Source organism: Aphanomyces invadans, assembly GCF_000520115.1.
Source record: "Aphanomyces invadans strain NJM9701 unplaced genomic scaffold supercont1.48, whole genome shotgun sequence".
Classification (NCBI taxonomy): domain Eukaryota; phylum Oomycota; class Saprolegniomycetes; order Saprolegniales; family Verrucalvaceae; genus Aphanomyces; species Aphanomyces invadans.
The window spans coordinates 58639-81580 of record NW_008580193.1 but is presented as its reverse complement, the minus strand read 5'-3'; the positions used below and the strand labels follow the sequence as shown (position 1 = coordinate 81580).

The 22942-nt window shown below is 57.2% G+C and overlaps 12 protein-coding genes across 16 annotated transcripts in view; 3 read left to right on the top strand and 9 right to left on the bottom strand.

Annotated features, from left to right (window-relative positions):
• H310_13183 (hypothetical protein) overlaps positions 1-3623 on the bottom strand; it is a 5888-nt gene extending 2265 nt beyond the window's left edge. The window contains exons 1-4 of the mRNA XM_008880583.1: positions 1860-3623; positions 1696-1801; positions 1444-1641; positions 16-1287 (exon numbers count right to left, since the gene is read on the bottom strand). Of these exons, the coding sequence (XP_008878805.1) occupies positions 16-1287; positions 1444-1641; positions 1696-1801; positions 1860-3592 (3309 nt within the window). The 5' untranslated portion in view covers positions 3593-3623. The remainder of the gene's footprint in view (positions 1-15; positions 1288-1443; positions 1642-1695; positions 1802-1859) is intronic.
• A 132-nt stretch (positions 3624-3755) lies between these two features.
• H310_13182 lies at positions 3756-7151 on the top strand. 2 transcript variants are annotated; one of them, XM_008880582.1, is made up of 11 exons: positions 3756-4222; positions 4275-4391; positions 4449-4512; positions 4623-4858; positions 4907-5023; positions 5077-5175; positions 5226-5358; positions 5406-5470; positions 5550-5654; positions 5708-5795; positions 5840-7151. In XM_008880582.1, the coding sequence occupies exons 1-11, from the start codon at positions 3830-3832 to the stop codon at positions 5947-5949; spliced, it is 1527 nt and encodes a 508-aa protein (XP_008878804.1). In that variant the 5' UTR covers positions 3756-3829; the 3' UTR covers positions 5950-7151. The 2 variants fall into 2 exon arrangements, with proteins under 2 accessions (XP_008878804.1, XP_008878803.1); XM_008880581.1 differs by having other exon boundaries at positions 4623-5023.
• Positions 5977-7231, bottom strand: H310_13181 (hypothetical protein). The gene has a single exon (XM_008880580.1). It carries the CDS (start codon positions 7123-7125, stop codon positions 6055-6057), a length of 1071 nt encoding a protein of 356 aa, XP_008878802.1. The 5' UTR covers positions 7126-7231; the 3' UTR covers positions 5977-6054.
• Positions 7232-8328: 1097 nt separating this feature from the next.
• Positions 8329-10445, bottom strand: H310_13180 (galactonolactone dehydrogenase). The gene is made up of 3 exons (XM_008880579.1): positions 10132-10445; positions 9876-10068; positions 8329-9817 (listed from the first exon to the last, which is right to left on the bottom strand). Exons 1-3 carry the CDS (start codon positions 10430-10432, stop codon positions 8653-8655), a joined length of 1659 nt encoding a protein of 552 aa, XP_008878801.1. The 5' UTR covers positions 10433-10445; the 3' UTR covers positions 8329-8652.
• A 112-nt stretch (positions 10446-10557) lies between these two features.
• Positions 10558-13363, top strand: H310_13179 (hypothetical protein). The gene is made up of 18 exons (XM_008880578.1): positions 10558-10738; positions 10794-10879; positions 10929-10994; positions 11056-11251; positions 11293-11376; positions 11421-11510; positions 11561-11588; positions 11697-11843; positions 11893-12012; positions 12071-12211; positions 12273-12362; positions 12428-12512; positions 12558-12652; positions 12703-12768; positions 12816-12908; positions 12952-13056; positions 13102-13187; positions 13239-13363. The coding sequence occupies exons 1-18, from the start codon at positions 10587-10589 to the stop codon at positions 13306-13308; spliced, it is 1800 nt and encodes a 599-aa protein (XP_008878800.1). The 5' UTR covers positions 10558-10586; the 3' UTR covers positions 13309-13363.
• A 430-nt stretch (positions 13364-13793) lies between these two features.
• On the bottom strand, positions 13794-15595 carry H310_13178 (hypothetical protein). Of its 4 annotated transcripts, XM_008880575.1 has the most exons (5): positions 15520-15595; positions 15275-15436; positions 15109-15219; positions 14409-15004; positions 13794-14359 (listed from the first exon to the last, which is right to left on the bottom strand). In XM_008880575.1, exons 1-5 carry the CDS (start codon positions 15578-15580, stop codon positions 13859-13861), a joined length of 1431 nt encoding a protein of 476 aa, XP_008878797.1. In that variant the 5' UTR covers positions 15581-15595; the 3' UTR covers positions 13794-13858. The 4 variants fall into 4 exon arrangements, with proteins under 4 accessions (XP_008878797.1, XP_008878799.1, XP_008878798.1 ...); XM_008880577.1 differs by having other exon boundaries at positions 15109-15436; XM_008880576.1 differs by having other exon boundaries at positions 14409-15219.
• A 166-nt stretch (positions 15596-15761) lies between these two features.
• Positions 15762-16577, top strand: H310_13177 (hypothetical protein). Its single transcript, XM_008880573.1, has 4 exons — positions 15762-15937; positions 15987-16010; positions 16062-16193; positions 16241-16577. The coding sequence occupies exons 1-4, from the start codon at positions 15803-15805 to the stop codon at positions 16433-16435; spliced, it is 486 nt and encodes a 161-aa protein (XP_008878795.1). The 5' UTR covers positions 15762-15802; the 3' UTR covers positions 16436-16577.
• Positions 16507-17737, bottom strand: H310_13176 (hypothetical protein). Its single transcript, XM_008880572.1, has 3 exons — positions 17273-17737; positions 17031-17223; positions 16507-16977 (listed from the first exon to the last, which is right to left on the bottom strand). Exons 1-3 carry the CDS (start codon positions 17720-17722, stop codon positions 16592-16594), a joined length of 1029 nt encoding a protein of 342 aa, XP_008878794.1. The 5' UTR covers positions 17723-17737; the 3' UTR covers positions 16507-16591.
• A 27-nt stretch (positions 17738-17764) lies between these two features.
• H310_13175 (hypothetical protein) lies at positions 17765-18634 on the bottom strand. The gene has a single exon (XM_008880571.1). It carries the CDS (start codon positions 18624-18626, stop codon positions 17859-17861), a length of 768 nt encoding a protein of 255 aa, XP_008878793.1. The 5' UTR covers positions 18627-18634; the 3' UTR covers positions 17765-17858.
• Positions 18635-18912: 278 nt separating this feature from the next.
• H310_13174 (hypothetical protein) lies at positions 18913-19793 on the bottom strand. The gene has a single exon (XM_008880570.1). It carries the CDS (start codon positions 19767-19769, stop codon positions 19149-19151), a length of 621 nt encoding a protein of 206 aa, XP_008878792.1. The 5' UTR covers positions 19770-19793; the 3' UTR covers positions 18913-19148.
• Positions 19794-20486: 693 nt separating this feature from the next.
• On the bottom strand, positions 20487-21200 carry H310_13173 (hypothetical protein). Its single transcript, XM_008880569.1, has 4 exons — positions 21088-21200; positions 20893-21039; positions 20674-20847; positions 20487-20627 (listed from the first exon to the last, which is right to left on the bottom strand). Exons 1-4 carry the CDS (start codon positions 21190-21192, stop codon positions 20562-20564), a joined length of 492 nt encoding a protein of 163 aa, XP_008878791.1. The 5' UTR covers positions 21193-21200; the 3' UTR covers positions 20487-20561.
• Positions 21201-21795: 595 nt separating this feature from the next.
• H310_13172 (hypothetical protein) lies at positions 21796-22748 on the bottom strand. Its single transcript, XM_008880568.1, has 2 exons — positions 22345-22748; positions 21796-22289 (listed from the first exon to the last, which is right to left on the bottom strand). Exons 1-2 carry the CDS (start codon positions 22704-22706, stop codon positions 21839-21841), a joined length of 813 nt encoding a protein of 270 aa, XP_008878790.1. The 5' UTR covers positions 22707-22748; the 3' UTR covers positions 21796-21838.
• Between the last annotated feature and the right edge of the window lie 194 nt (positions 22749-22942).

Genomic DNA, 22942 nt, shown 5'->3' with positions numbered 1-22942 from the left:
GCGCGCTTGCTTTGCCTTGGCGTCGGCAGCGCGCTGCTTTTCTGCTGCCATGGCAGCTGCTTTTTCTGCCGCTTGTGTCGCTGCGGCGTCGGCTGACACTGGTTCGTTCGCACGGGTCGTCGCTGGAGGCGCCGCAACGGTCACGCGAGGCGTCGCCGCGGCTTCCTTGGCAACTTTCAGTGGCGGGGGCTGTTTTGTCGGCGTTATGGCTGGGACGGCAGGCGATTTTGGCGGGGCGGCCGCTGCTTTGGTACTTTTCCGCTTGGCGATTTCTTGGAGCAGCCGCTGCTTTTCCTGCTGCAGTTGCTTCTGCCGCTCTTCTATCTCGGTCAGACTCGGAATGTGCTTTGGAGGGGTCGCCGGCGCCGATCCCACGACACCGCTCCGGCCACAAGTGGTCACCGTAGCCTTGCCGGGACTTGCCTGGGGCAATGGAGGTTGTCCAGGAAGCGGAGCAAGTGGCGGGGTCACTCGGGGCGACGGCACCGCCCGGGGCGGTAGCGGAGGCTGCCATGGAACTGGACCGGGCTGCTTCTTGAGAGCTGTTTCATGGGGTCCTTTGGCTGTGGCGTTGCCGTCAAAGTTGGAGAACGGGTCTTCGTATGCTGGTCGACTCGGGTACAGCCGGCGCCGCTCGTCCGCTTCGGTCGTTTGAATTGTTTTGGGCAAGACAGGATAGGCGCCGTCGCCGTACTCGGTGACGCCTCGACACACGTCGCGGCGGAGCCAGTCGTGCTGCTTGGCGCTCACGTACATTTCCGAGCACGAGATGGGAATCCGAATGTTGTTGGCGCGGAGTTCCGCGTCCGACTTGAACGAGTCACCGCCCATGACGACGCCCGCGCCGTCGGGAGACGTTGGGAGGCCGTGCAAGTCGCAGATGGCGGCGGCGTGCGCCGGCGAGTCGAAGCACAGCAACGTCGTGAGGCTGTCGAGGGGGTACGGGTGTCGGTACACGCGGTTCATGCAGCCGAGGGCGTCGGACCGGACGCTGGGAAAGTAGCGATGAAGGAGGCATGCTTGGAGGAGCGTCGCGCGCTGAACGAGGCGGAAAAACGTCACGTAATCGTTGGTGTGCCGTGCCACGAACGCCGCCATGGCGAACTCGACAAAGGACGAATGGAGGAGCGATCGCGGCAGGTTTTTGGTGAACTTGAGCACAGCGGACGCTTTGTCTTTGTCTAGATGCAGCAGGATGAAATACCCGGCAAACTCGGCTTCGAACGGACTCGACTCGTCGCCGTGGAGCCGCGCGTCGTCGTAAAAGTCCTGGAGGCTCTTCATCGTCTACAACAAGCGTGCTGAGCACATGGCATCGATGGCGGCGAGAGATCCCGCAGACGACTGGCCACAACTCGATCAACATGGGGCGAGCATGCCATCCAAACGACAGTCATGACAGCGACGCATCGCGCGCGCGGCGACCGCAAACGAGGGGCGTACCTTGCCCAGCTGCTCCATGTTTTGCTGCTCGATAAACTTGGGGTTTTCAATCAGCTCGTGTTCGCACAGGATGAAGAATCGTGCAATGCGCTCGTGTACGTCCATCGCGATCACGTGGTGGCGGCCGCCGCCGCGGTAGTTTTGAAGCGTGAAATCGTTTCGAATCATGCGTGCGCGGTTCCAAAAGAAGTTGTACAACTACGCAACGACACATCGTCGTCATCCGCCGCCGCCGCCATGGGAATCACGTACGTCGAGAATGTCTGGAACGCGCGGCGGGTTGAACCGCGGGTCCGGGCCGTATTTGTCCAAGTCGATGATGTTCTGCTCCAGGTAGAGCTGCGTGCGCCGAAGGACCCTACGTCGCCCACACCGTCATCGAGATGCGGCACGAGAAACACTTCTCGCGGACGTACCCGAGCGGACGAATCTCGGATGGAATGTCGAGTTTGTGGTCGGCCGCGGACCGCTGGTATCGCTTGATAATGAACGCTTCCGGCGGTGATCCTTTCTCGAACGTGCTCAAGTCGTCGCACCGAATCTGCTCCTCTCGCTCCTTGGACGAGCACATGTCGATGCATAGACCTTCAATCGTGACGGCTGTCGACAGGTCAAACTTTTCCACGTCGTTGGTCATATCGCCATCGTCGGCGGCCGACCGCGGCGCCTTGCTTCGATCGTTCGTGGGAGATGTGTCGGGAGATGGAAGCGGCGCGGCAGTCTTGAGGGAGACCGCCGGGAGCTGCCGCGGCTGTCGGGGTGGTTTGGCGCCGGAGGACCTGACGTCTAGCAGCGTCGCGTCCGAAGATGATTTGCCGGACGACGCTGCCTTTCCAAACAAAGTCGTCGAGGAGCGGCCGAAACTCGCGGTCGTCGTGGGTGCAGGAGATGCCCGGCCAAACACTGTGGTCGATGCTGCACCTGGTGCAGCATTGCCAAACGATGTCGTGGCTGGCTTTGCGCTGCCAAAGGTGGTCGAGGGTGCAGCGCTGGCGAATCCGAACGTCGGTGTCAGAGGACTTGAATTGCCAAATGCGGTCGCCGTGGCCCCGAATGTGGTTGTAGGTGCAGACGCATTTCCGAACGTGATGGAAGGTGCAGCCGTGGACGACCCGAACACAGTGGAGGTAGGTGCAGAGCTGCCGAATGTGGAGGTAGGTGCAGGCTTGCCAATCGCTGTCTCGCTACCCAGTGTGGTGGAACCTGGCTTGGTGCTTCCAAAGACTGTGGCACGTGTAGGCGCAGCGTTCCCAAACGAAGTGGAGCTTCCCAACGTTGTTGTGGTAGGTGCAGCAGTGCCAAATGCACTGGGGGCAGCAGAGCCGCTGGGGAACGTGGTGTTTCCAACAGTTGCAGGTGCGGGCTGGCCAAAGGTAGGGGGTGCAGACGTGCTAAATGGCGTAGGTGCAGAAGTAGCACCAAACACGGTCGAAGCACCTCCAAAGGCAGTTGTGGGTGCAGCAGCAGCAGCAGCGTTACCAAATGTAGGTGCAGCAGCAGGCGCGCCGCCAAGAAGATTCGAAGTGCTTCCAAATGCAGTGGTAGGTGCAGCACTTCCAAATGGAACGATACTCGGGGTACTGCCAAACGTGGTGGTCGGTGCAGCACCACTCCCAAATGGAGTGGCAGACAAACTGCCAAAGGAAGGTGCAGTGGAGCTCCCAAAGGTGGTCGTGGTAGTCCCAAAGGGCGCAGTTGGTGCAGATGTTGATGATCCAAATGCGCTCAATCCCCCAAACCCGCTACTTGCCGTTGATGAAGTAGACTGCGTTGCAGTTGTTCCAAACGTCGTGGCTGGCGCGGCGCCAAACGCTGTGGTCGAACCAAATGCCGTGGAAGGGGCGGGTGCACCGAAAGCTGTCGTGGTACCGAGAGTGGATGGTGCACTGAACGCTGCCGACGAAGACCGCCCTAACCCAGACAAAGCACCAACTGCCGCAGGTGTCGTTGTTGCGGATCCAAATGCGGTCGTCGGCGCAGAAGGACTCGGTCCTCCGAAGGTTGTGGTTGTCGTCCCGAACGTAGGAGTCGCGGAGACCGCGCCAAAGGACGGAGTGGACCCGAATGCTGCCGTTGTAGCACCGAAGGCGGAGCTAAATCCTCCAAACCCCGCGCTTCCGGCGCCGCCCTGGCCGGTTCCCAGGTTCATGGCAGGAGCACTGTTTTGTGGCCAAGTTGTGAATTCCCAAAATATCTCATTCCATTGGCCGAAAAATTCCAATATTGTTCAATATACTTCCAATTTTTACAAAAATCCAACCTAAATTCAATTCTAAGTGGTCATTAAATCATGCTTTTTAACGAATGATATTCTTGTATTTGATTTTCTTGCAATTGATTGGCTACTGATGAAACTCGTTGCGACGCACTCCGCCGCACATCGAAGATGCAACGATTGCAGCAAAAGGTGCTAGGGAAGGTCAAGCTCTTGGGGCTCAAGGACAGTCTGCCGACGACGACCGGCAAAGCGGCGCACGTCTTGTTCGTGCCCAAGACATCAAGCAACGAATCTCTCCGAACAGCGCTGCCATTTGCGGTCTCGGAAGAAGTGCTCAACGATTTCAATGGCCATGCCAAGGAAACACTTTTGTTGTATCCCAAAGATGGCCAGCGCACGCTTCTCGTGGGCCTTGGGGACAAGATCGACGAAGTATCCCTGCGTGATGCAACCCATGAAGCCCTCGTGAATCTGAAAGGCCGAGGCGTTCGACACGCCTTCCTACGTGCACCCCACATTGACAACATGACTGAACAACGTGTCGCGGAACTCATGGCGCAGGTACTACCCGCCTCTCCATCACATGTAGTTCCTCACTCACCGCGTTTTGTAGGCGTCAGTGTTGTCGAATTACGAATTTAATCGCCACCTTTCCGCCCCGGAAGACCCGACCGTCGACGAAAAACTGCCTTTACGCGACATCTTCGTGCAAACGCCTGCGTCGGACGAGGTAGGTTTCTGCTCATAGCTCTCTCCCTTCTTGACGAATATGCTTCGTCCGCATTAGGACGCCTGCCGCGTCGCGGAGACGCTCGCGGTTGCCGAGGAAACGCTCTTCGCGCGCAACTTGGGTTCGTTTTTCACACACATTTCGTGAAATGTGGTTGGAATTCCCTCGTTTTTCGACTTTTTTTTCACACTTTGTCGTCGTTTTTTCGTCCGTTGAACGTGTGCGTTGCAGGCAACGAGAGGTCGGACGTAGTCACCCCAGCGTTCGTGGAGGCAGTGGCGATCGAGAGCGCCAAGACGCTTCCCAACCTCCGCGTGACCGTTCTGCAGGACGATGAACTGCGTGCGAAGGGCCTCAACATGATGGCGCTCGTGGGCCAAGCGGGTGTGTGTCCACCGCGCCTCGTCCTCTTGGAGTACGACGGCAACGCAACTGCCCCCGCTGATCGCATCGCTTTGGTCGGAAAGGTGCAGTCTCCTTCGCGCCACTACCCTTTCGTGATGAAGGATGCTCAGGGCATCACGTTTGACACGGGCGGACTCAACTTGAAGCCGACGGGGTCGATGGAGGACATGCACATGGACATGTGCGGTTCCGCGGCCGTCCTCGGCGCTGTTCGTGCAGCGGCCAAGGTACAACATCCTGGGCATTCCAAATGATAGACGCCCCATGGAACGGGTCGTAGAATGGACTGCGCGTGAACGTCATCGCCGCGCTTGCGCTGGCCGAGAATGCGATCGGGTCCAAAGCTGCCAAGCCCCACACCATTGTCAAGTCGCTCAAGGTACTATCTGCCTGCTCGTGTCCTGTCCTATCGACGTGTGTCCTCGCCAGGGCCTCACGGTGGAGGTGAACAACACGGACGCCGAAGGCCGCCTCGTGCTGGCCGATGCGCTCACGTATGTGCAGCAGCAGTTCAAGCCCCACACTGTCATCGACGTTGCGACGCTCACGGGCGCGTGTGTTGGTAAGCGGACGATGCGCTCGTCTTCGCGACCACTCATGTTGAGGTAGTCGCGCTCGGCGAGTACAGCGCCGGGTTGTTCAGCAACGCCGACGACTTGGCCACCGCCCTCGAGGTATGCCGCAGCCACTCGTGGATGACGACTCGATGAAAGTGGAGGTGCTTCGGGTGGGGCATCACGTTGGGTCGCGTAGGTTGCGGGCAAGTCGACGCACGAACGATGCTGGCGCCTGCCCATCTTTGCCGAGCACACGGCCGAGCTCAAAGGGTTTCAGTCGGATTCGCGAAGCACTGGCGCGGTATCGTCGCTCGATCTCGATCCATCTATGCTCATTGCAGACGGCATGGACAGGGGCGGTATGGCGGCGCGAGCACGGCGGCGGCGTTTCTGCAGCAGTTTATCGAGAAGGACGTCAAGTGGGCCCACTTGGACATTGCAGGTCAGGCGTCGTGCTCATGCAGAGAGATGCTGATGGAGCTGCAGGCCCGGCCATGTACTCTGCAGCGCGATCATTCTTTCCCAAGGGCGCGACTGGCTTCGGTGTGCAGGTGCTGCACGAGTACCTCAAGCGGACGACCGTCGCGTCGGCGTGAAGCACTCCGCACGACCGAGTGTGGACATCGCGAGAAGGTGGTGTTGACATTAAAATACGGTGGTTGGGGTGGCTATGGGCTATCGGGGATGGTGCTTCGTGACGTTTACAGAAACATGGACGCGGCTTCGTACAGGACGCCGTAGTCGTCTGCAAATCGCGGCGCATTCGGCCCTGTCTGGAGGTGCTGCTGCTGCGTGTGCATCGCGTGGGGAGTTGACGTCGAATGTGATGACTTGGAGTGGTATGGTGCATGCGATGTGGACTGGGATGCCGCGGCGTGATGTGCGTGCCGGGGTTGTTGCAGAGAACGCAGCGCTTGGTGGGGTTGGTGGGAGTACATGTGTGGGCGGTGGTCGGCCGACGCGTCCGACGAAGGAGGCAGACGGACCGCGGCGTTGGTCGACTCTATTCGCCTTGAGTCGGATGAACTGTACACCGGTTGTGAAGGCATTGGGGAGAAGCATAGGTTGGATGGCGGGGACACAGGCGTCAATGGACGCGTCTTCGTCGGGAGTTGCGAATGCTTCTCGTGCTGGTCGAATGCCATGCATGGCGGGGTCTTTGGGAGTGTCATGAATCGTTGCAGCGACTTGGACGGAAAGGGTGCTTGGATACGTAGCGGCATCGTGTCGGGCATGATTGTGGTGTGGGGAGGAGTCTCGGGGTCCATCAAACACATGAGTGTGTCCAAGTCTTGCGAGTTTAAGTGAAGCATGGGGTCGAGCGAGAAAGGCGGTTCGTCTCCTTTCGGGGTTTCGTTTTCAAGGAACTTGCCTATAGAGTCGTTTTCATCGCCCGAGCCGGCATTGCCGCCGTTGGCCGCGTCGTCGTCGTGGCCATAATGGCGCGTGATCTTTGACAGGAGGTCCTTTCGGTTCTGTCGAAAGTACGGGTGGGTGAACGTGTACATGTGGGATCGAAACTTGGTGTTCTTCTTGAAACCAAAGTAGTTGAGCTGTCGTTGAAAGCTCGTAAACTTGCTGTGCTTGAAATACTTGGGAAGGATGTGACTCTCGAGCGTGTGTCGGTCGAGAACTTGCACCGACGCTCCGTCAAGCGTCCAAGAGATGATCTGCGTGTCCTCGGTTTCGAGCATCTCGAACAGCGATCGAAGGAACTTGGGCACACCAACGTCGCGCTTCTTCGACCGCGGCCCCGTTGTGGGACTGATCATCGGCGCCGCAAAATCGAGACTGCCGCCGTTCTGACTCAAATGGCGGGCAACGGAGGGGTGACAAAACCCACAACATACAAACGTCAAGTGTCAACATGTCTTCCGTCCCCATCTCCGCGACATCTGATTGGCCCACTGGATCGAACGGTACCCAGCCCACCGCGCATGCGTGGAAAGGCCGACGAACCGCCAATGCAGCCACGCATGGTGCGTTGGCTGGATTGGCGCTGAGCTAGCTCAGTCTAGCCATCCATCATGGTCCATCAGTGTTGCGAGAGAGACGGCACACGACTGCCTGGCTTGTACCGTCTTGATCATGTGGGCGGCGAGATCAGGCCCCGATCGGTATGATGATGTCCAAGCACCGTGACGTCACCTACCGCGTATGACCAAGTTCAGCGCGTCGGACGAGGTGCACACGCTGCTCCACGTGAGCTCTGTTGGTTCGATGCCGAGCGCGCGGTCGCAGGAACGCTCCACCCGTCGCGGCCCTCGCACTGTTCTGGTGCTTGGACGGCCGAGCGACACGGTGAGGTAGGCGCTTGTTGGCGAACCACATGCCAATCGAACACACGTTATGGTTGGCACATCTGCCCAAAATGCCTGTATGGGCATGTTTTGTCGGACGAAATACAAAATCCAAGTAATACCTGCCGCGTAGGAGATCCCATACGTTGTGTGACATACGCCCCATTCTTTGTTGAAGTGCACGAGCGATACACTTGGACGCGAGGGGGCCGTTTTGACTTGGTTTCAGTATCTGGTTTTCGACTTGAAAGGGTGGTGACCAAGCTGGGAGCGCCGGCGACGAGAGCCTCGCGCAGCGCCGTCCGCGATCGTGTCGAGGAAGGATGGCCTGGCACTGGGATATGGTTGTCTTGCTGGATGTGACGCCGCCATGTGCCTCGCGAAGGCTCGGCGAAATTGCTAGCACCCATGACGAGTCCCACTTTGCTTCGGAGCGGTGCGACCACACCCCGCCACACCGACAACGCCGTCCGTACACACATCTTTGGGGACATGGACGAGAACCCGAGCATGGCTCGAACGATGGTGTTCACGGGATGTCGGTGTGGCGGGAGGGGTGTTGGACACGCGGCAGCGACCACACGGACGCGCGCCGCCACATATTGCGACATGCTTCCAGCTGGTTGCGCTGTCCACACTAGGTGGCATACAAAAGAATTCCTCATGGTAGCGTCATGGCGGACAGGTCGCAGCTCAACCATGGATGATCGTGTGGAGCAGTCGTCGCTCGTGGAAGGCAATGACAATTGGGTGCACGTGGGTCGCAATTGCACGATGGCTTCAGCAGGACGGGATGTCCAGTTAGTTGGAGAGCACCCCACTCGAAATCTTCATGCGCGTTGTCCACGGCAATGCAGCACACAGCGGCATCCAGCGCGACAGGAGAACGATCGGGAAGTCCTTCTTTTGGATGAATCGATTCTACCCACGCAATCGGTCGTGGCATGCCGCACGGCGGTAGATGTCTTAGCGGTAAAGGCATCGATAGCGCATCGACCTCTAGCCCATTAGAACGTCTACAATCTCATTGGAGAGCACGTGGTGCGGGTCCCATTCGTTGCGGAGGGCCTTGAATGCTTCCCACGCAGCGAATCGTGCGCGGAGACGCTGACGAATTGCGTCGATCTCGACGGCCGACTTGGACGTCACCTCGAGCTTTGCCCAGTGTTCCGTCGCCCCATACGGCGCCATCACGTCTTCAAGGAGGTTCGAGTACTTGCCAAAGTATTTTCGGGTCGCGTCCCGGGCACCTGGTGCTTCGTCGCCGCCGTCTTGAAGGTACAAGATGATTCCAACCCACGAAAACACGGCGGCGGCGTCGGTACTCTGCGCAGGGCTCAGCGCTGCACGGCTACGAGCAGTCCATCGCTGCTCGATGGGCGTGTGCGCAGGGACTTGGTTAGCTTGAATGCGGGCAAGGAGCGCGTCCATGAAGTCCAGATCCAGGTGGTCCTTGGAGATGGGAAAGGCCACTTCCGACACGAGCTGCTGGCCGCCGCAGTCAAATCCGACGACGTCGTCCGACAGAGCGACACGAGTGCCTTGGCTACGTCGCCAGTACTCGACCTCAACCTGTGAGATCCGCGCAATGTGGGCTGCATTCAGCGGGTCCAACGCGTACAAGGCATCACGAAGTTGCGTGAATCGCCACGACGTCGGGGGCGGGGACCGAGTGAGGTCGGCGTAGAGCACGCGAAGCGGTCGCAGGCGGTGGTCGAGATTCGGGGGCACTTGCGGTTCGGTCGGCGGCAGCGTTGGAGATTGCGATGGATTTGACGTCACTACCACGACCGAATCGGTGTACGGAAGCCACATGTACCGCACGTGTTGGTTCGACTTGAGGAGGTCCAAATGGACTTGGCGAAGTTGAGAGGTGGATATCAACTCGGTGTGCTCCACGAGGTAATGCCGAGGCACGCACTGCAACGTGAGCTGTGTGACAATTCCCAACGCCCCGAGTCCGCACTTGGCCAGTTGAAAGCGTGGGTCCAACGGATCGCTGAGCGTCACGCGGCCGCCCGCAGGAGTTACGATGTCCATGGATACAATCTGCTCCTCCATCGTAGGAATCCGTGCGCCTGTTCCATGGCATCCCGCTTGTGTGACCCCCGCAACAGTTTGCTCCCGAATCGATGCAACGTTTTGTAGTGTGAGACCATGGGTTCTATGAAGGGCAAACACATGAGGGAGTCTATAGCGCGAAGATCGCAGCAACGATTTACCGGAGTTGGGCGAGAAGGTCGCCGACAACAACCCCTCCTTCCACGGTGACTTGTTGCTTGGCTTCGTCGATGTGGAGGATCCGATCCAGGCGACTGAGGACCAGGATCGATTCGTCGGAGAATCCAAGACCGTTCGGACTGACACCGGACCCCATGGGTCGGAGTTTTGTTTTCTGAAGGTGGTGGAACGCCACTACACGCGCACACTATGGCGTGAACGAGGGCATGCTTTCACCTGACAAGGAGATATCCTCACCGATAGACTCGACTTCGGCAACGGAATCGGGCTCGTACACGCGAATAGGATGGCATTCATGAGTTGCCGACCAATTCACGTAGGCAGCTGCCGAGTCGCCTTTCTTCCCATCAGCACATGTCGCTCCAGTCGCGACCGCTACCAGTGCCGCGAGAGGGGGCACAAGGTTTGGACGAGGACGGGCATTTGACGTTGCCACGACAGCATGTTGCGTGACGCGCCGCGCCGGGAAGCCTGCGGCCTTCACGGTGGCCATCGAACGGCGCAGGAAAGGACGAAGCAATTGCGCGCGCCGTTGCATCTTCTGCGACGATCGGAACCTGCCTTGGCGAACGTTCCATCTCTCGAAATATCATTTGATGTTAATATAGTATACAAACAAAGAATTGAAACCTTCCGGATGGACGCCGGATGCAATTTGCGGTGGCCAAGATCGCGTCTTTTCACAAAACGCCATGAGCAGTGCCGCGGCCGAGGCGGCGACAAAGGAAGGTCTGGACAAGGCCGGCAACGACACCGTCAAAGGGAGCGCCCCCCATGTGGTAGAGAAGAACCCATGGTTGCATGCGTACCACAACTCGGTGGCTGGGATCAAAGCATTCACCAAGTAAGAGTCTTGGCGTCAGGCACATCGTGCGCGATCGCTCACATTGTCACGCTAGCTGCGTCCAACTCGCTGACGTGTACGGCGATGGCGACAGCAAACTGATCGTGGCCGATTCCGACCGCCGTCTCAAGTTGTACAAAGGTCGCGTAAAACACACATCTTTCCCCTTGAACTCTGACGTGGCGGGCAGGGTCCACCTTGATGAGCGAGCAAGCGCTCCTTGGCGTCCCCGTCGCGCTGTGTGCATTCTATTCTGGTGCGTTTGTCTTTCTCGCTTCCCCACGCCACGCACACTAACGCAAACCACTTCGCGACAGAATCGACGCGCCCACGCATGCCGTCCATCGCGGTCGCGTCCGGCCCATCCATATACATTTACCGCAACATGCGCCCGTACTACAAGTTCACGGTCCCCGTCTTGGACATCGATCCCGAAGAAGAAAAGTTGTGGAAGAGCATCGCCAAGTGCGAGACGGACATCCCGGCCGCCACCCACCAGCTCAACCTCCTTCGGTAGCCGTCGCCACCACGACCTGTCGTCATATCCCGTGCAGTGCCAACGGGTCTCGACTCACCCAACGCTCCCGCGGCTTCCTCGCCATCGATGACATCGACCAGCAAGCGGAGTACATGTCCAGGTAAGCAGGCGTCCGATCCGTTGCATGCCACGCGTTGCCGTCAGGTGTATGGACGAGCCACTTGTCGAGCAGACCACCATCACGTGCATGACGACAGTCAACAAAAACATGGACGAGAAGGATGCCATCTCTTGGTGCGTGGTACAATCTCTCCACCGACAGTCCCCACGAATCGTTGCCGTAGCTTGGTGGTCGGGACGGAAGCGGCCCAGGTACAAACGACAGGAAGCATTCTAGATCGACTGAATTCGTTTTTTCACGGCCATGTATGCCGTCGACATGGCGTGGTTGATGCGTGGGGTCGTGCGGGGTGCCCGTAGGTATACATATTGGATCAGCAGGGCACTGCCGTGCTGTGCAAGACAGCGATTCCTGCGGTGCCCGTCGACATGGTTGTCAACGGCCTCTACGATGTCGAGTACCGCGTGATTGTGTCGTGCCGCAATGGCTCTGTTTACACAGTCAAGGTGGGTCGCATCCGATATACGTGCGCGCGCGTCACCCCGGTCGACGCAGAACGGCGAGCTCCTTCGCAGCGTCATCGAGCTCGAGTCCCCCGCGTGCGGACTCTTGCAAATGGACAAAAGCATCATCGTCGCGTGCGTCGATGGCAAGGTCATCTCGTACCATCTCAAGGTGCGGCGGCGGCATGTGGCAACGCGAATGGGTCACGTGGCGTGCTGTATCGATCCAGGGCAAGAAAAACTGGAGCATGGCGATGCCACACGACATTGTCGCGTTGGAAGCGATGAATTTGCGCCGAACCAAGCACACCAAGGGCATCCTGATTGCCCTGCGCAAGGGCGAGATCCTGCTCTACCATGAAAAGATCAAGGTCGTGGACCATGGCCGCCTCTTCATCTCACCGAGCGGACCGCGCTGACGCGTTCGCGTAGGTGCACAGCTTCAAGATTGAAGGGAGCTTGACTGCCATGGTTTTTGGTCAATTTGGCCGCGAGGAAGCGTCGCTCGTGCTCGTGCACAAGGTTCGCGATGTGGTCGATCGTGGCGGGATGCTTCACACAACTGCGCTTCGGCGGGGTCGCCGTAGACGGGGGCGCTCACTCTCAAGATCCTTCAACGGAACGCGGACCTCGAAGCGAATGCCACCGCCGCGGGCCCTCCGCCCGAGCAAGGTATGTCCTTGCATTCAAAAGGTCGTGACACCATCGCTTCGATAGACGTGCCACTCAACGTCCCAAAGAAAACCAAGCTGTACGTCGAGCAGACGCAGCGCGAGCGCGACCACGCCACCGAAATGCACCGCCATTTCCAGGTGCGTTCGCCGCCGTGACCCCGACTCGAACCTGACGACACATCGGGCAGCGCGACTTGTGCAAACTTCGCCTGACGACCGTCCGTTCGTATGTGAAAGTGATTCGCGACGGCCAAGTACGTCCCGCGACTCCATGGAGAGAAAAAAAACGAATGGCTGGTAGGGCCCCGTGTCGTACGCGACGGGCGCCGCGATTCGACTCCATGCCAAAGTACAAGGCATGGGTCCGCGCTTCAAAATCCACTTGCAGCTTCAGGTGCGTCGTCGCTCGACACGGCGGCGCGGTCACTCGTACCTAGAACGCTGGGACCAAGTTTGCATCCGACGCGCCCCTCGCGCTGCATTACGACCACACATTGTACCGAGTCCACCCGAGTTTGTTGATTGTGCCGCTCCTCTTGCCGGTGCAGCTCTCGAGGTCGGATATCCCCTCACGTCGTCGTCATTAGGGCGTGCTGTACACATACACGGTCGATGTCGAGAGCGTATCGCCCGCCGCCGACAGCATTTACATTTTTGTGTGCGGCAAAGGCAGGTACGCCGCGACAGAACGACGGCAGGCATGCGTCGCTCACGAGCACTGTAGCTGCGTCCCGCTAGTGTCTGCGGTCGTCAACATGCCGTTGAGTGAACTGTTGGCGGTCGGCGCCCCCTGACGTCGCGATGCCGACGCCCATGCCATCGATACATAACAAATTCTCTCCACGGCGACGTCAGTGTCTCGAAGCGGATGCTGCAAGCACACATGAACCTCATGGCGTCGACGGCACGTTTCTCGTTGTTCGACGTGGGTGGCACGGGCAGAGGATGCATTGACAGCAACTCGTTCGGCTGCCACACGGGCGGCGCTTCCTGCAGCATGCATACAAGTATGAGGAATCGATGGAAGCGACGGTGGAATCCCTCTCGTGCATTCGAAGCCGACGACGGAAGCATAGCCAGACAGACTGCGAAACGCGTCGTCCGCAACAACTGCCGCGGCGTCGGGATGTGGACGCAAGATCGACCGGACGATATTCGCGGTACGTTGTCGCGATCTCGACTTGCCGCGTCCATCGGACCACATCGAGGGAGAATCGCGGCAGGATGGAGACAAAGCAGGGCGGCGTGCGTGGAACGGTGGCGGCCTTGCACATGGAGATGCCATGGAATCCACCGCACGGATGCATTAAAATGGACGTGGAGGCTCAATGTCCCGACGTTGTCTCAAGTGCGGGGCACGTTTTCACGGTAGTGCGTGATGAGTTGCCGGACGCGGTCGCTAAAGGCCGATATTTCAACGAATTGCGCCGCACGTTGCGTGTCCTGCAAACACATTTGGCTCTCGAGCGTCTCGATCTCTTCCTGGAGTCGTTCCATGGCCGGGACGTCGTGGTCCGAGAGCGCGGCCACCATTTGGTCCTGCAGTCGAACCCACTGGGTCAACAGCCCCTGGATCTTGAGCTCGATCTTGGCGCACATGCCGTGCTTGAGTGGCACGAAGCGCTGGGCAATCGTCGGATTATGGACCGGGGCCTTGTACAACGGGTTCGCCGGGTCTTGCGCGGCGTCGTACTGGGCCAGGACCGGTGGGTCGTACACGATGACTTGGGCCACAGCCTCGTCGCGCTGCCGAAACACGTCTTCCAATGCGCGCTGGAGTTCGCTGCGGCGATTCACAGCGCTGAGTGCGACCGACATGGACGCAGACGATACGTTCATGCGAGCCTACAGTCGTCGATCGGGAGCACCACACACAACAAGCGGCCAACTCTACCTCGACTTCGAGCTTTCGAATGGCCTTGTCCAGCTGGTCCGCTTGGTCGTTAAACTTGTTGTAGTTGTCCAGCATCACGCCCTTCAAATAGTTGTCTCGGACGTGCGGGAGCGGAGGCATGTTTGGGAGAGACGACGACGTGATGAAAGTCTTGTCGTCGCGAGTCGGCAGCACCGACGATTCCCCGGCAACATGGACGACTCTTGACGCCGGTTCCTGCTTCACAGGACGCTGCACCGCCACGGGATTCACGGTCGGGGCACTGGGATGTGCAACGACTGGTGCCGGAGCTGTTGCAGAACGTACCGGAGCTGTACCTTGTGGCTGCGACACTTCCTCCTTGACAGGCGGTTGCTGCCGTGGATCGCGCGGTTTGTTTCGCACCGACGGAGGTGGCTTCCGTGGGTCGTGGGGCTTCGCTGGGGCAGATGGCGGTGGTTGCGTCTGTTGCAGCGGTGTTGGTTCAACTGGACCTGGCGGGGCGTGCTCTCGGGTGTCTTGGGTCACGTCGCGCTTGTACAGGCGCATCGATTTGGACACGTCGTCCAGGAACGCACTGCCCCACGACAACTTGACGTTGCAAAGACCTCGCGCGCCTTGAGATATCATCGAGAAACGTGTCAATGCATATCGTCGAATGTTGACACGAACGACCAACGTGGACGCATGATGCCAACACCTACCAACCGTTCGCACGCACCAGCAATCGGATACACAGGATGGGTATGGGAGTGGCCGCACTTGAAGCACTTGTACAGCTTGCACGAAAGGCAGTAGAACTCGACCTTGAAGTCCGTGCATGTCTCGCAAACTAGCTTGCACGGATGGAACTGGACTCGTCGACATATTGGACCGTGAGGGATTACCTTTGGGGCCGTAGTCGTCCACAGGCTTGTTGCCGTGCCGCAGTCTCAAGTGGTCACCCATGTGTTCCTGGCAGTGGAACTCGCCCGGGCATTTCGGGCAGCGCAAGTCGGCAAGACGCAAGCACTTTCGGTGACCACACTTGACAATGTCCCACTTGATGCCTACAGCATCGTCAGCAAGCAGGAACATGTCCATGATTCTTCGCATGACGCAAAAAACGCGCATGTGCAGAGAAGACACTCACCGAACATGGCGTCCAGCACCGCAGTCTCCGCGGCCTTGTCCGCCATCGCCATCGTTGTCATGGTGTTGAACTCGTCGATGAAAATATCATATCCATACAGTTCGCTTAGAATTTCACTTGACTCCACTATAACTTTCCAAAATGCATACGTAATTTATTATAAAGTATATATATGTATAGAGGATTTTTATATATACCATTAATTATGGTATACAAATTTCGGCATTGCAAAAGTGTCCTTTCGACGGATCGGTCAGAGCACGAACGACTGCCGCCGACGTCGATGGCTGAAGCGACGTCCTTCGCCCACTCCCATGGGAACCCACCTAGTAACAATGACGACAGCGCGTTGTCATGGAACGAGATCCTGCGCGTGCAGAACCTCATCGAGCGATGTCTCCAGCAATCCATGTCTAAGGTAGACAACGCATGTGTTGGCCATCACGTTGCTCACCTCCGTTTCCTAGGCCGACATCGTCCATGCGTTGCAGGTTGGTATAGTCGCAACGTTGATGCTGATATTTGAAAGTTGTGCTGGTAAGGCACAAGCGAACGTCGACCCCAACTTCACAAGAACTGTGTGGCAAAAGCTCGAGGAGCAGAATCCGTCCTTCTTCGAGGCGTACACTCTGCATTTGACGCTAAAAGAGCAAATTCTCACCTTCAACTACCTCGTATGATCTCTCTATCAAGACGTTTTGGTACTTGATGCCTGCATTAGGTCAACCAGCAGCGTGAGAATGTGGCAGCGACTCCAGCCGCCACCGCGACGTCGTCCTCCGACCGTCCCCAACCGTCCTGTCCCTCCAACCACCAAGGGCAGAACAACGCCCGTGGGACATCGCTGTCGTCGCACATGGCGCCGATGCTATCCCCCATCAAGACCGACTTGGACACATGCGCTTTCTTCACTTGAAGCTGCGGCAGGTCGACATAAAATCAAATCGGTTGTCTCCCCTTAAATATTTGTCAAAGTTGAGAAATATTCTTGAATCCACGTAGATATTTTAAAAAAGGACGAGTCGATATATCACGACATCAATTCATTGACTTCTCTCATCAACATGTTCACTCAACCGTCGTCGTCGTCGTCCACATCGGTTTCGGCAATCGCGCCGGCCACAGACGATGGCGGCGGTGTGTTTTCGAGCCTCATTAGTTCGGGCGACAATTTGTTCCCAGTCAGGGTAAGCCGGCGCAGCCCACCGAGCTTCTCGTACGGATTGAAAGGGAGACTTTCGAGCTGGTTGCCGGCAAGAAGCAGGTGCTTGAGCCGTGGAAGGTCCCCGATGCGTTTGCCGACCTTGGTCAGTTTGTTGTTCTCGATGTTGATTACCTCTAGACGACTGCATCGTCCGAGACTCGCGTGAAGTTTCGTGAGGGCATTGTCTTGCAAGTACACCTTGCGCAGCGATGCGAGGGCGCCGAGGTCCTTGGGAAGCTTTTCAAGTGCGTTTCCTACCATGTTCATCGTTGGAACCCACATGCGATGGAGCAAGTGTGGGCTGGACCTTCCAAGTGCAAGATCTCGAGCTTGGTGAGGTTGACAAAGGACTTTGGGAGAGTCCGCAGCTTATTGTTCGGGGCGTCCAGTTCCTTGAGATTCACTAACTGACCGACCTCGGACGGTAACTCGTCGATCGCGTTGGCATCCAAGTAGAGCTCTTCCAATGCGACAAGGGACATGAGCGGGAGCGGCACCCTCTGGAAGTGAGAAATGAACGAGGAAAGGCAATGACGAGAGGAGCAATACCGTGAGTTTATTGCGCTGTAGACACAAACCTTTGAGGTGAGCGAGTGATTGCAATTCGGTGGGAAACCCGCTCTCTGACAGCGCGTTGTCTTCGAGATAGAGGGAGTCAAGCTGCGACAACTTGGCAAGTGCACACGGCAGCGATTCGAGCTGGTTCTCCCTCAAGTACAACTCGTGGAGGTTTTGAAGAAGTCCAATTGCGTCGGGGAGATGGGTGAGCTGATTCTTCTCCAGACACAGTGTCCGCAGTGACTGTTGCAACTGCGGAATCACGCACAGATCGACTGGGACTTCTGTGAGGTCTTTCTCGGACATGTCAAGCTCTTCCAAGACTTCTTCGCCATCGTCGTCCATATCGACGTCGTACTTGCTGCAGAATGCCTTCAGCAGTGATGCTTCGCCGCCGTCATTGCCACCACCTTCGCAACCTGCATCCTCGTCGTCGCTCATGCTGTTCCAAGCGTGGGGTTCGATTGTGAAGAGGCACCCGCCCAAAGATGAATCTTTCGGATAAACGTTTTCCGGATGATATTTTTGGTGATGTCTAAAATATTGAGCATTTTCGTAATATTCTTGGATTGTTCAGCTATCCTTCGAATGTGGAAAGTGACGACTGAATGCATCGAAAGCACACGTCGATGCTGAAGGAATCCAACTCAACGCCGTCGGGGCCACGAACAATGCGGCGGAGACTAGACTCCATGTCGATCCACACAGGACGCCCGTCACTCGCTTCGCCAATGCGCGCCAGCATTTGCACTATATTTGTGGGGGAGATGCCGCCCGCGTACCCGCACAGGACAGTGTCGAACGGCTTGGGAAATTCTGTCATGGGCACTCCCAAGCCACAGGAAGCATCAAACAGAATGCTCATGTTTGGAGGTGGCGTGGCGAGAAGAGCTGTCCAGAGAGGTTTGGTTTCTTGATTGGTTTGGACGATCCACTCCACGTCAGGGGCTTCCCGCATGCACGTGAGAATGCCTTGGACGTAATCCGAGGTACGAGCCAGGTCGACCTGCACCCGGTTCGCTGCCGTAGCGTTAATCTGAACTCGTTGGAACCCCATTTTCGCGATGTCCTTGACGAACTGCGCATCACCAGAGAGAACTTCCTGGCACCGAGAACCACATAGGTGAGCAGCAAGCTTCATCGGCGGGGAGCTGGTTGACTGCAACGCTGCTAGGTTTGATACCCATGCAGAAGATGCATACCGCGGGGTGCCTTCAAGATCCGGACGAAAGAGTACTCCCCACTCAACCCACGGGTAGTGCGTCGAGATGATCTGTAGAAGCTTCGGGTCGACGGAGTCGTCGGCGCCGCAGAAGCCGAGTGCCCGTACCTTAGCCTTCGTCATGATCGATTTCTCTTTGAGATGGATACCTCCCAAACAACTCAAACCTCTCTGTCCAATTAGGTTCATTTAACCAATGCGTTTATGGAAGCAAAAACGAGTTAAACCTCGTTTTACCCTTTGTATTTACAGTTACTAGCAATTCTTTACTGTTAATTCTTCCCACACAACGTGCTGAGCGTAAGTTTTTCCAGACAATTAAGTGCTACTAGTTTTCCAGAAAAAATGTACTAGTAGTATTAAACAAAACCTTTCCTTGTTTCTAACACTTAAAGAAGTACTAGTAGTAACAAACTCGGGATATTAGCAATTATATTTTAGTAGTACTTGCGATCTTTGGAAGGCAGGCAGATCGATCGGCCAATTGCACCATGCGAAGATGGCCCACGGGCGGGCGCATTCTCAACTGCACATGACGCAGTCGCTAATCGCACCGTGGCGACGTGCGATGTACCCTCATAGCAAGGCAAGTGATGGTACTGCCGTCCAAGCGATCGAGGGCCGTCATGTGGAGGAAGGCTGCGGTTAATCGGAAACCATCTTGGCGGGGGCATTGTCATCGTCAACGATTCTCGTCCACGCGTGGTCATTGCGCTGCGCGGAGGCGACCGATCCATGTTGCTTCTGGCGCAGAGCCCGTCGCTGCTTCTCATGCTTGGACTCGAGGCTGGTTTCCTCAAAGCACTGCTTCGTCTTCAACATATCATTTTCGACTTGGCCCTGGATGCGACGCAGTTCGCGTTCCCGAGCCAACTTCCCCTCGAGGAGCGAAACTTCCAGGCCTTGCATCCTCTTCAGCGAGTCTTCGTCCAACAGTTCGTGCTCCCTCATCACGTTGTTTGCGTGGCGCTGCTTGGCCACGAGATGCTGCATCTCGAACTGCTTCTTTCCTTCCAGGTCGTAATGGGACTGCAGCCACTGCTTGTGCAGGGCGTCATGTTCCATCTCATGCCTTGCCTTCAGGTCCGCCCTCTCGGCCGCTTCGTTGTTGGCGGATTTGTCGAGCACCGCCCTTTCCACGTCATGCAGATGCAGCTCCAACTGGTGCGCTTTACGCATCTCCTCCACTTCCTGAGCTTGGAGTGCCAGGAGCGTCGCTTCGTCCATGTCTCCGGCAGGAATACCGTCACTCCACACCCTTTGCATTCGTTGGGTTCGTGTGCGACACGCCAATAATTCAACTGTGGCTTCACCCGAAACTCAATTTAGCCTGGAGCTTCAACGGCACCTTCACGCTGGATGGCAGCACAAGGAGGATCTGCGAGCGGGCTGGTCGCTGGCCGCGGCATCCTAGTAAAATACGCGCCACGACTTGATTCCAGGACATCGACCACATTGGCGCCGACATGGATGCTCGTGTTTACGGATTGCAACGCGTGCCGTTCAAGTCCACGCCCTCCCCTGTGCCCTCCCTCGCCGCGACAACGTGCGCCACAAGTTGATGGTCCTCCATGTGGCTGCTCTTGTGCGAAGTGCTTGCCGTGTACTGCTAAGTGACGGGCGAGATGACGCAGTGGAAGATGTCGGCGGCGACATCCGCCGACCTGTGTTCATGGACACCGTGCCGGACGCATCGAATGTGAAAAAGTAGAATATCTCGTTGCCGCTTTGCATCCGCAACTCGCACAGGACGTTGTCTCGGCAACCCACGGCGTTTCCTGCCGTAGCGAGTCGTGTATGTTTCCTGGAATCGAATTGTGCTGCACACCAGACTGCCTCGTCGAGCGCCAGCAACTTCCACCGGCAACAAGCCTTTGTGGTTGAGGATTACGCAGTACGACGTGCGTCCCCCCGAAGGTATCACGGGCGATGCACGGGTACAGCAGTCGCAGGTTGCTGCTCCATGAAACAGGAGGGCAAGACTACCAAGAGAGGTCGACGGACGTTGATTCATGGAGTGGACGCCTATGGCACGCACAAGAAAGCTGCTATCGAGACCTATAGCCGCTTGCGGACCGATTTCTTGGGAGACATAATGTGAACGATTCGCCACATGATTCGGACCTAAGAACCCCATGACGCACTGATGGATCGAGGACGTAGCACGCACGGTGCACCAGAACGTGACCAGACCGAGGAATATCGCCACGACGCGAAGAATGCGTCGAACGGTGTCGTCGTGCTTTGCGGCTTGGACCTCGCTTTGTTGGAACAAGGCGGCCGCGGGCTTTGCGACCTCGACGCATAGCCCCACGACACCCACGAGGAGGAGCAGCTTGAAGTTCTACGAGCCAACATGACCACCGTGTACGCAAGCCTGTCTTGTTACCAAGGCGTGACGACCTCTCATGTAGAGGAAGAAAGATAGTGCATACAGAAGCAGGAGGATCCCTGTTGCTTTCGCCGTGTCCGTCGACCATGCAGCATCGATCCACGATTGCACCACCCACAACGCTAGTCGTGCCGACCACACCACCTGACACTCGGCATGAGAACCGTCGCACCATGGAGGAGGTGAATGAACCTGCAGATTTCGTACAAGCATACTCAGCGCGGCATCTGTCGGCACGCGAGAGGCCGCGTCGCCCCAGATCACTTTGTCCAGGTCTTCATGCGCCAAGTGCACCATGACGATATCGATGGTACTGTAACAGTAATTGACATATTAATTTTCAGAGGAAAACTCTTAGACATCATGCTTCCACGCTTGAAGGACGAAGCGAAGATGGAGGAAGATCCAACGTGCTTCAACTACACGGCGGCTTCGACTCGGAGATAGCGCGACTCACCGACATGGGAGTCTGCACACCTGCGCTAGCACGAGAACACATTACAGGCTGTTTTCTTCGAATGCATGGCATGTTCGAGATGACGAAGCGGTGGTATCTACAACAGGTTTGCTTTTCCACGGACTGCTGGAGGAAGTCTTACGCGTTCGTGAATGATTCTCATGGACGGCGTAGCTCGACTCCGGCGGTGGCAGCGGCGCAAGTCCGGCCAGATGCAAGCTCACAGAAAAGGGACCACGACATCCATTCTGTGCTGAGCTCGAGAATTGTCGGTACCACCTCGTCGTTCACCGGGGCTCTCGTCTCCTAAACCACAAGGTCATGCTGCTCCAACGCGCTTCCCCGCTCATGTCCGTGGCACAGTGTATTCATGACTGTGCGTGTGCATGGTGCGCAGATCCTCCAGACGATCGATCTAACAACGCAAATCAAGCAGTCTATTGCTGGTGGCAACTTAATCTGGTGGCAACTTAATCTGGTGGCAACTTAATCCTTTTTGGCCGCGGGCTTGGTGTAGCGCTTGGCAAAGAACATGGCGAAGAGGTAAATGAGAATGACGGTGTAGACATGGATTGCCGCAATGCCGTACGTTTGCGCCGTGTTGTTGCATCCCGCAACAAAGTAGGATGGCACGGTGAGCGAGATCCCGACAAGGAATTGCGTCAACTGCGCCATCGTGAGGAACTTGGCGTACGGGCTGCGGTACCCCAACGTCGCCAGGAGGTAGTACGTGTACATGATGGTGTGGATGAAGCTGTTGAAGGACGTGACGACGAGCGCGGGGGCCGTCGCTTCCGCTTGGATCAGGCAGTACATGCACAGAATGATCCCGGCGTGGTGGTACGTCTGAAGCAAGATCGGTTTGTCGCCCTTCAAGTACACGATCCAGCTGTCGACGAACTCGTAGAACTTGGACACGTAAAAGTGCGTAAACCACCTACAAGATGAGCCGTCAGCCTCTCGTCGTTGTTGCCGGCCGCATACGACCGTACCAGCTAATGATGCGCCAGTGCTTGCCGGACGCGTCGCACATGGCGCCGGAGTACCCCGGGTTGCGTTGTACGTGGTTGTAAAAGATCGACGCCGAGTTGTAGAACGTCCATCCCGAGTACATAGCCAAGAGGAAGTTGTGCACAACGCTGATGGCGGTCACAAAGGGGTGGCGCTTGCGAAGTTTCTTGTCTTCGGGACTCAGTTCAAGGCCGAGGAGCTTGACGACCAAGCGGCAGCCGGGGCCCGAGAGCGTGAGGTACCCGAGGACACAGGCGACCGGCACGATCGGGCCATTGTCGGCGAAGAACGGGCTCACGATGTTGTCGTAGAACGCAAGGACGTCTGTCGCGACGGCGCTCATTTTGGTCAATGCGGGAATGACGAACCGAGATGATGGCGAGGTCATGGCGTTGGGAATTTCGTAAATCCCAGCTTCAGTTCTGAATAAAGCGTTTCGATAGGTTCACAAACTGCATTATTAACCAATCAAGTACGAATAGGCGGGACAAACCTCCTACGTCACGTTCATGCCGCGATTGCATGGCAATCCTGTCTCGATCAATGGATCAGCGGCACGTGCGGTAACACAGCCGCGGT

Excerpts from the sequence above, each read along its gene's own strand:
- H310_13182 (XM_008880581.1), top strand. The coding sequence starts at position 3,830 with ATGCAACGATTGCAGCAAAAGGTGCTAGGGAAGGTCAAGCTCTTGGGG. Across the intron at positions 5,176-5,225 it reads CCATTGTCAAGTCGCTCAAG|GGCCTCACGGTGGAGGTGAA; the intron begins GTACTATCTGCC and ends TGTCCTCGCCAG. Across the intron at positions 5,471-5,549 it reads ACTTGGCCACCGCCCTCGAG|GTTGCGGGCAAGTCGACGCA; the intron begins GTATGCCGCAGC and ends TGGGTCGCGTAG.
- H310_13181 (XM_008880580.1), bottom strand. The coding sequence starts at position 7,125 with ATGATCAGTCCCACAACGGGGCCGCGGTCGAAGAAGCGCGACGTTGGT.
- H310_13180 (XM_008880579.1), bottom strand. The coding sequence starts at position 10,432 with ATGCAACGGCGCGCGCAATTGCTTCGTCCTTTCCTGCGCCGTTCGATG. Across the intron at positions 10,069-10,131 it reads TGCCGAAGTCGAGTCTATCG|TGGCGTTCCACCACCTTCAG; the intron begins GTGAGGATATCT and ends GTGCGCGTGTAG. Across the intron at positions 9,818-9,875 it reads GACCTTCTCGCCCAACTCCG|AACCCATGGTCTCACACTAC; the intron begins GTAAATCGTTGC and ends TGCCCTTCATAG.
- H310_13179 (XM_008880578.1), top strand. The coding sequence starts at position 10,587 with ATGAGCAGTGCCGCGGCCGAGGCGGCGACAAAGGAAGGTCTGGACAAG. Across the intron at positions 11,511-11,560 it reads GAGAAGGATGCCATCTCTTG|CTTGGTGGTCGGGACGGAAG; the intron begins GTGCGTGGTACA and ends TCGTTGCCGTAG. Across the intron at positions 12,513-12,557 it reads GGGCCCTCCGCCCGAGCAAG|ACGTGCCACTCAACGTCCCA; the intron begins GTATGTCCTTGC and ends TCGCTTCGATAG.
- H310_13178 (XM_008880574.1), bottom strand. The coding sequence starts at position 15,580 with ATGACAACGATGGCGATGGCGGACAAGGCCGCGGAGACTGCGGTGCTG. Across the intron at positions 15,437-15,519 it reads GGTGCTGGACGCCATGTTCG|GCATCAAGTGGGACATTGTC; the intron begins GTGAGTGTCTTC and ends ACGATGCTGTAG. Across the intron at positions 14,360-14,408 it reads TTCGAAAGCTCGAAGTCGAG|GCTCGCATGAACGTATCGTC; the intron begins GTAGAGTTGGCC and ends CGACGACTGTAG.
- H310_13177 (XM_008880573.1), top strand. The coding sequence starts at position 15,803 with ATGGCTGAAGCGACGTCCTTCGCCCACTCCCATGGGAACCCACCTAGT. Across the intron at positions 15,938-15,986 it reads TCCAGCAATCCATGTCTAAG|GCCGACATCGTCCATGCGTT; the intron begins GTAGACAACGCA and ends TCCGTTTCCTAG. Across the intron at positions 16,194-16,240 it reads TTCTCACCTTCAACTACCTC|GTCAACCAGCAGCGTGAGAA; the intron begins GTATGATCTCTC and ends TGCCTGCATTAG.
- H310_13176 (XM_008880572.1), bottom strand. The coding sequence starts at position 17,722 with ATGAGCGACGACGAGGATGCAGGTTGCGAAGGTGGTGGCAATGACGGC. Across the intron at positions 17,224-17,272 it reads TACAGCGCAATAAACTCACG|AGGGTGCCGCTCCCGCTCAT; the intron begins GTATTGCTCCTC and ends TCTCACTTCCAG. Across the intron at positions 16,978-17,030 it reads CGAGATCTTGCACTTGGAAG|GAAACGCACTTGAAAAGCTT; the intron begins GTCCAGCCCACA and ends TGAACATGGTAG.
- H310_13175 (XM_008880571.1), bottom strand. The coding sequence starts at position 18,626 with ATGACGAAGGCTAAGGTACGGGCACTCGGCTTCTGCGGCGCCGACGAC.
- H310_13174 (XM_008880570.1), bottom strand. The coding sequence starts at position 19,769 with ATGCAAAGGGTGTGGAGTGACGGTATTCCTGCCGGAGACATGGACGAA.
- H310_13173 (XM_008880569.1), bottom strand. The coding sequence starts at position 21,192 with ATGGTGCACTTGGCGCATGAAGACCTGGACAAAGTGATCTGGGGCGAC. Across the intron at positions 20,848-20,892 it reads TGAGAGGTCGTCACGCCTTG|AACTTCAAGCTGCTCCTCCT; the intron begins GTAACAAGACAG and ends GTTGGCTCGTAG. Across the intron at positions 20,628-20,673 it reads TGGTCACGTTCTGGTGCACC|GTCCGAATCATGTGGCGAAT; the intron begins GTGCGTGCTACG and ends TGGGGTTCTTAG.
- H310_13172 (XM_008880568.1), bottom strand. The coding sequence starts at position 22,706 with ATGAGCGCCGTCGCGACAGACGTCCTTGCGTTCTACGACAACATCGTG. Across the intron at positions 22,290-22,344 it reads CACTGGCGCATCATTAGCTG|GTGGTTTACGCACTTTTACG; the intron begins GTACGGTCGTAT and ends CTCATCTTGTAG.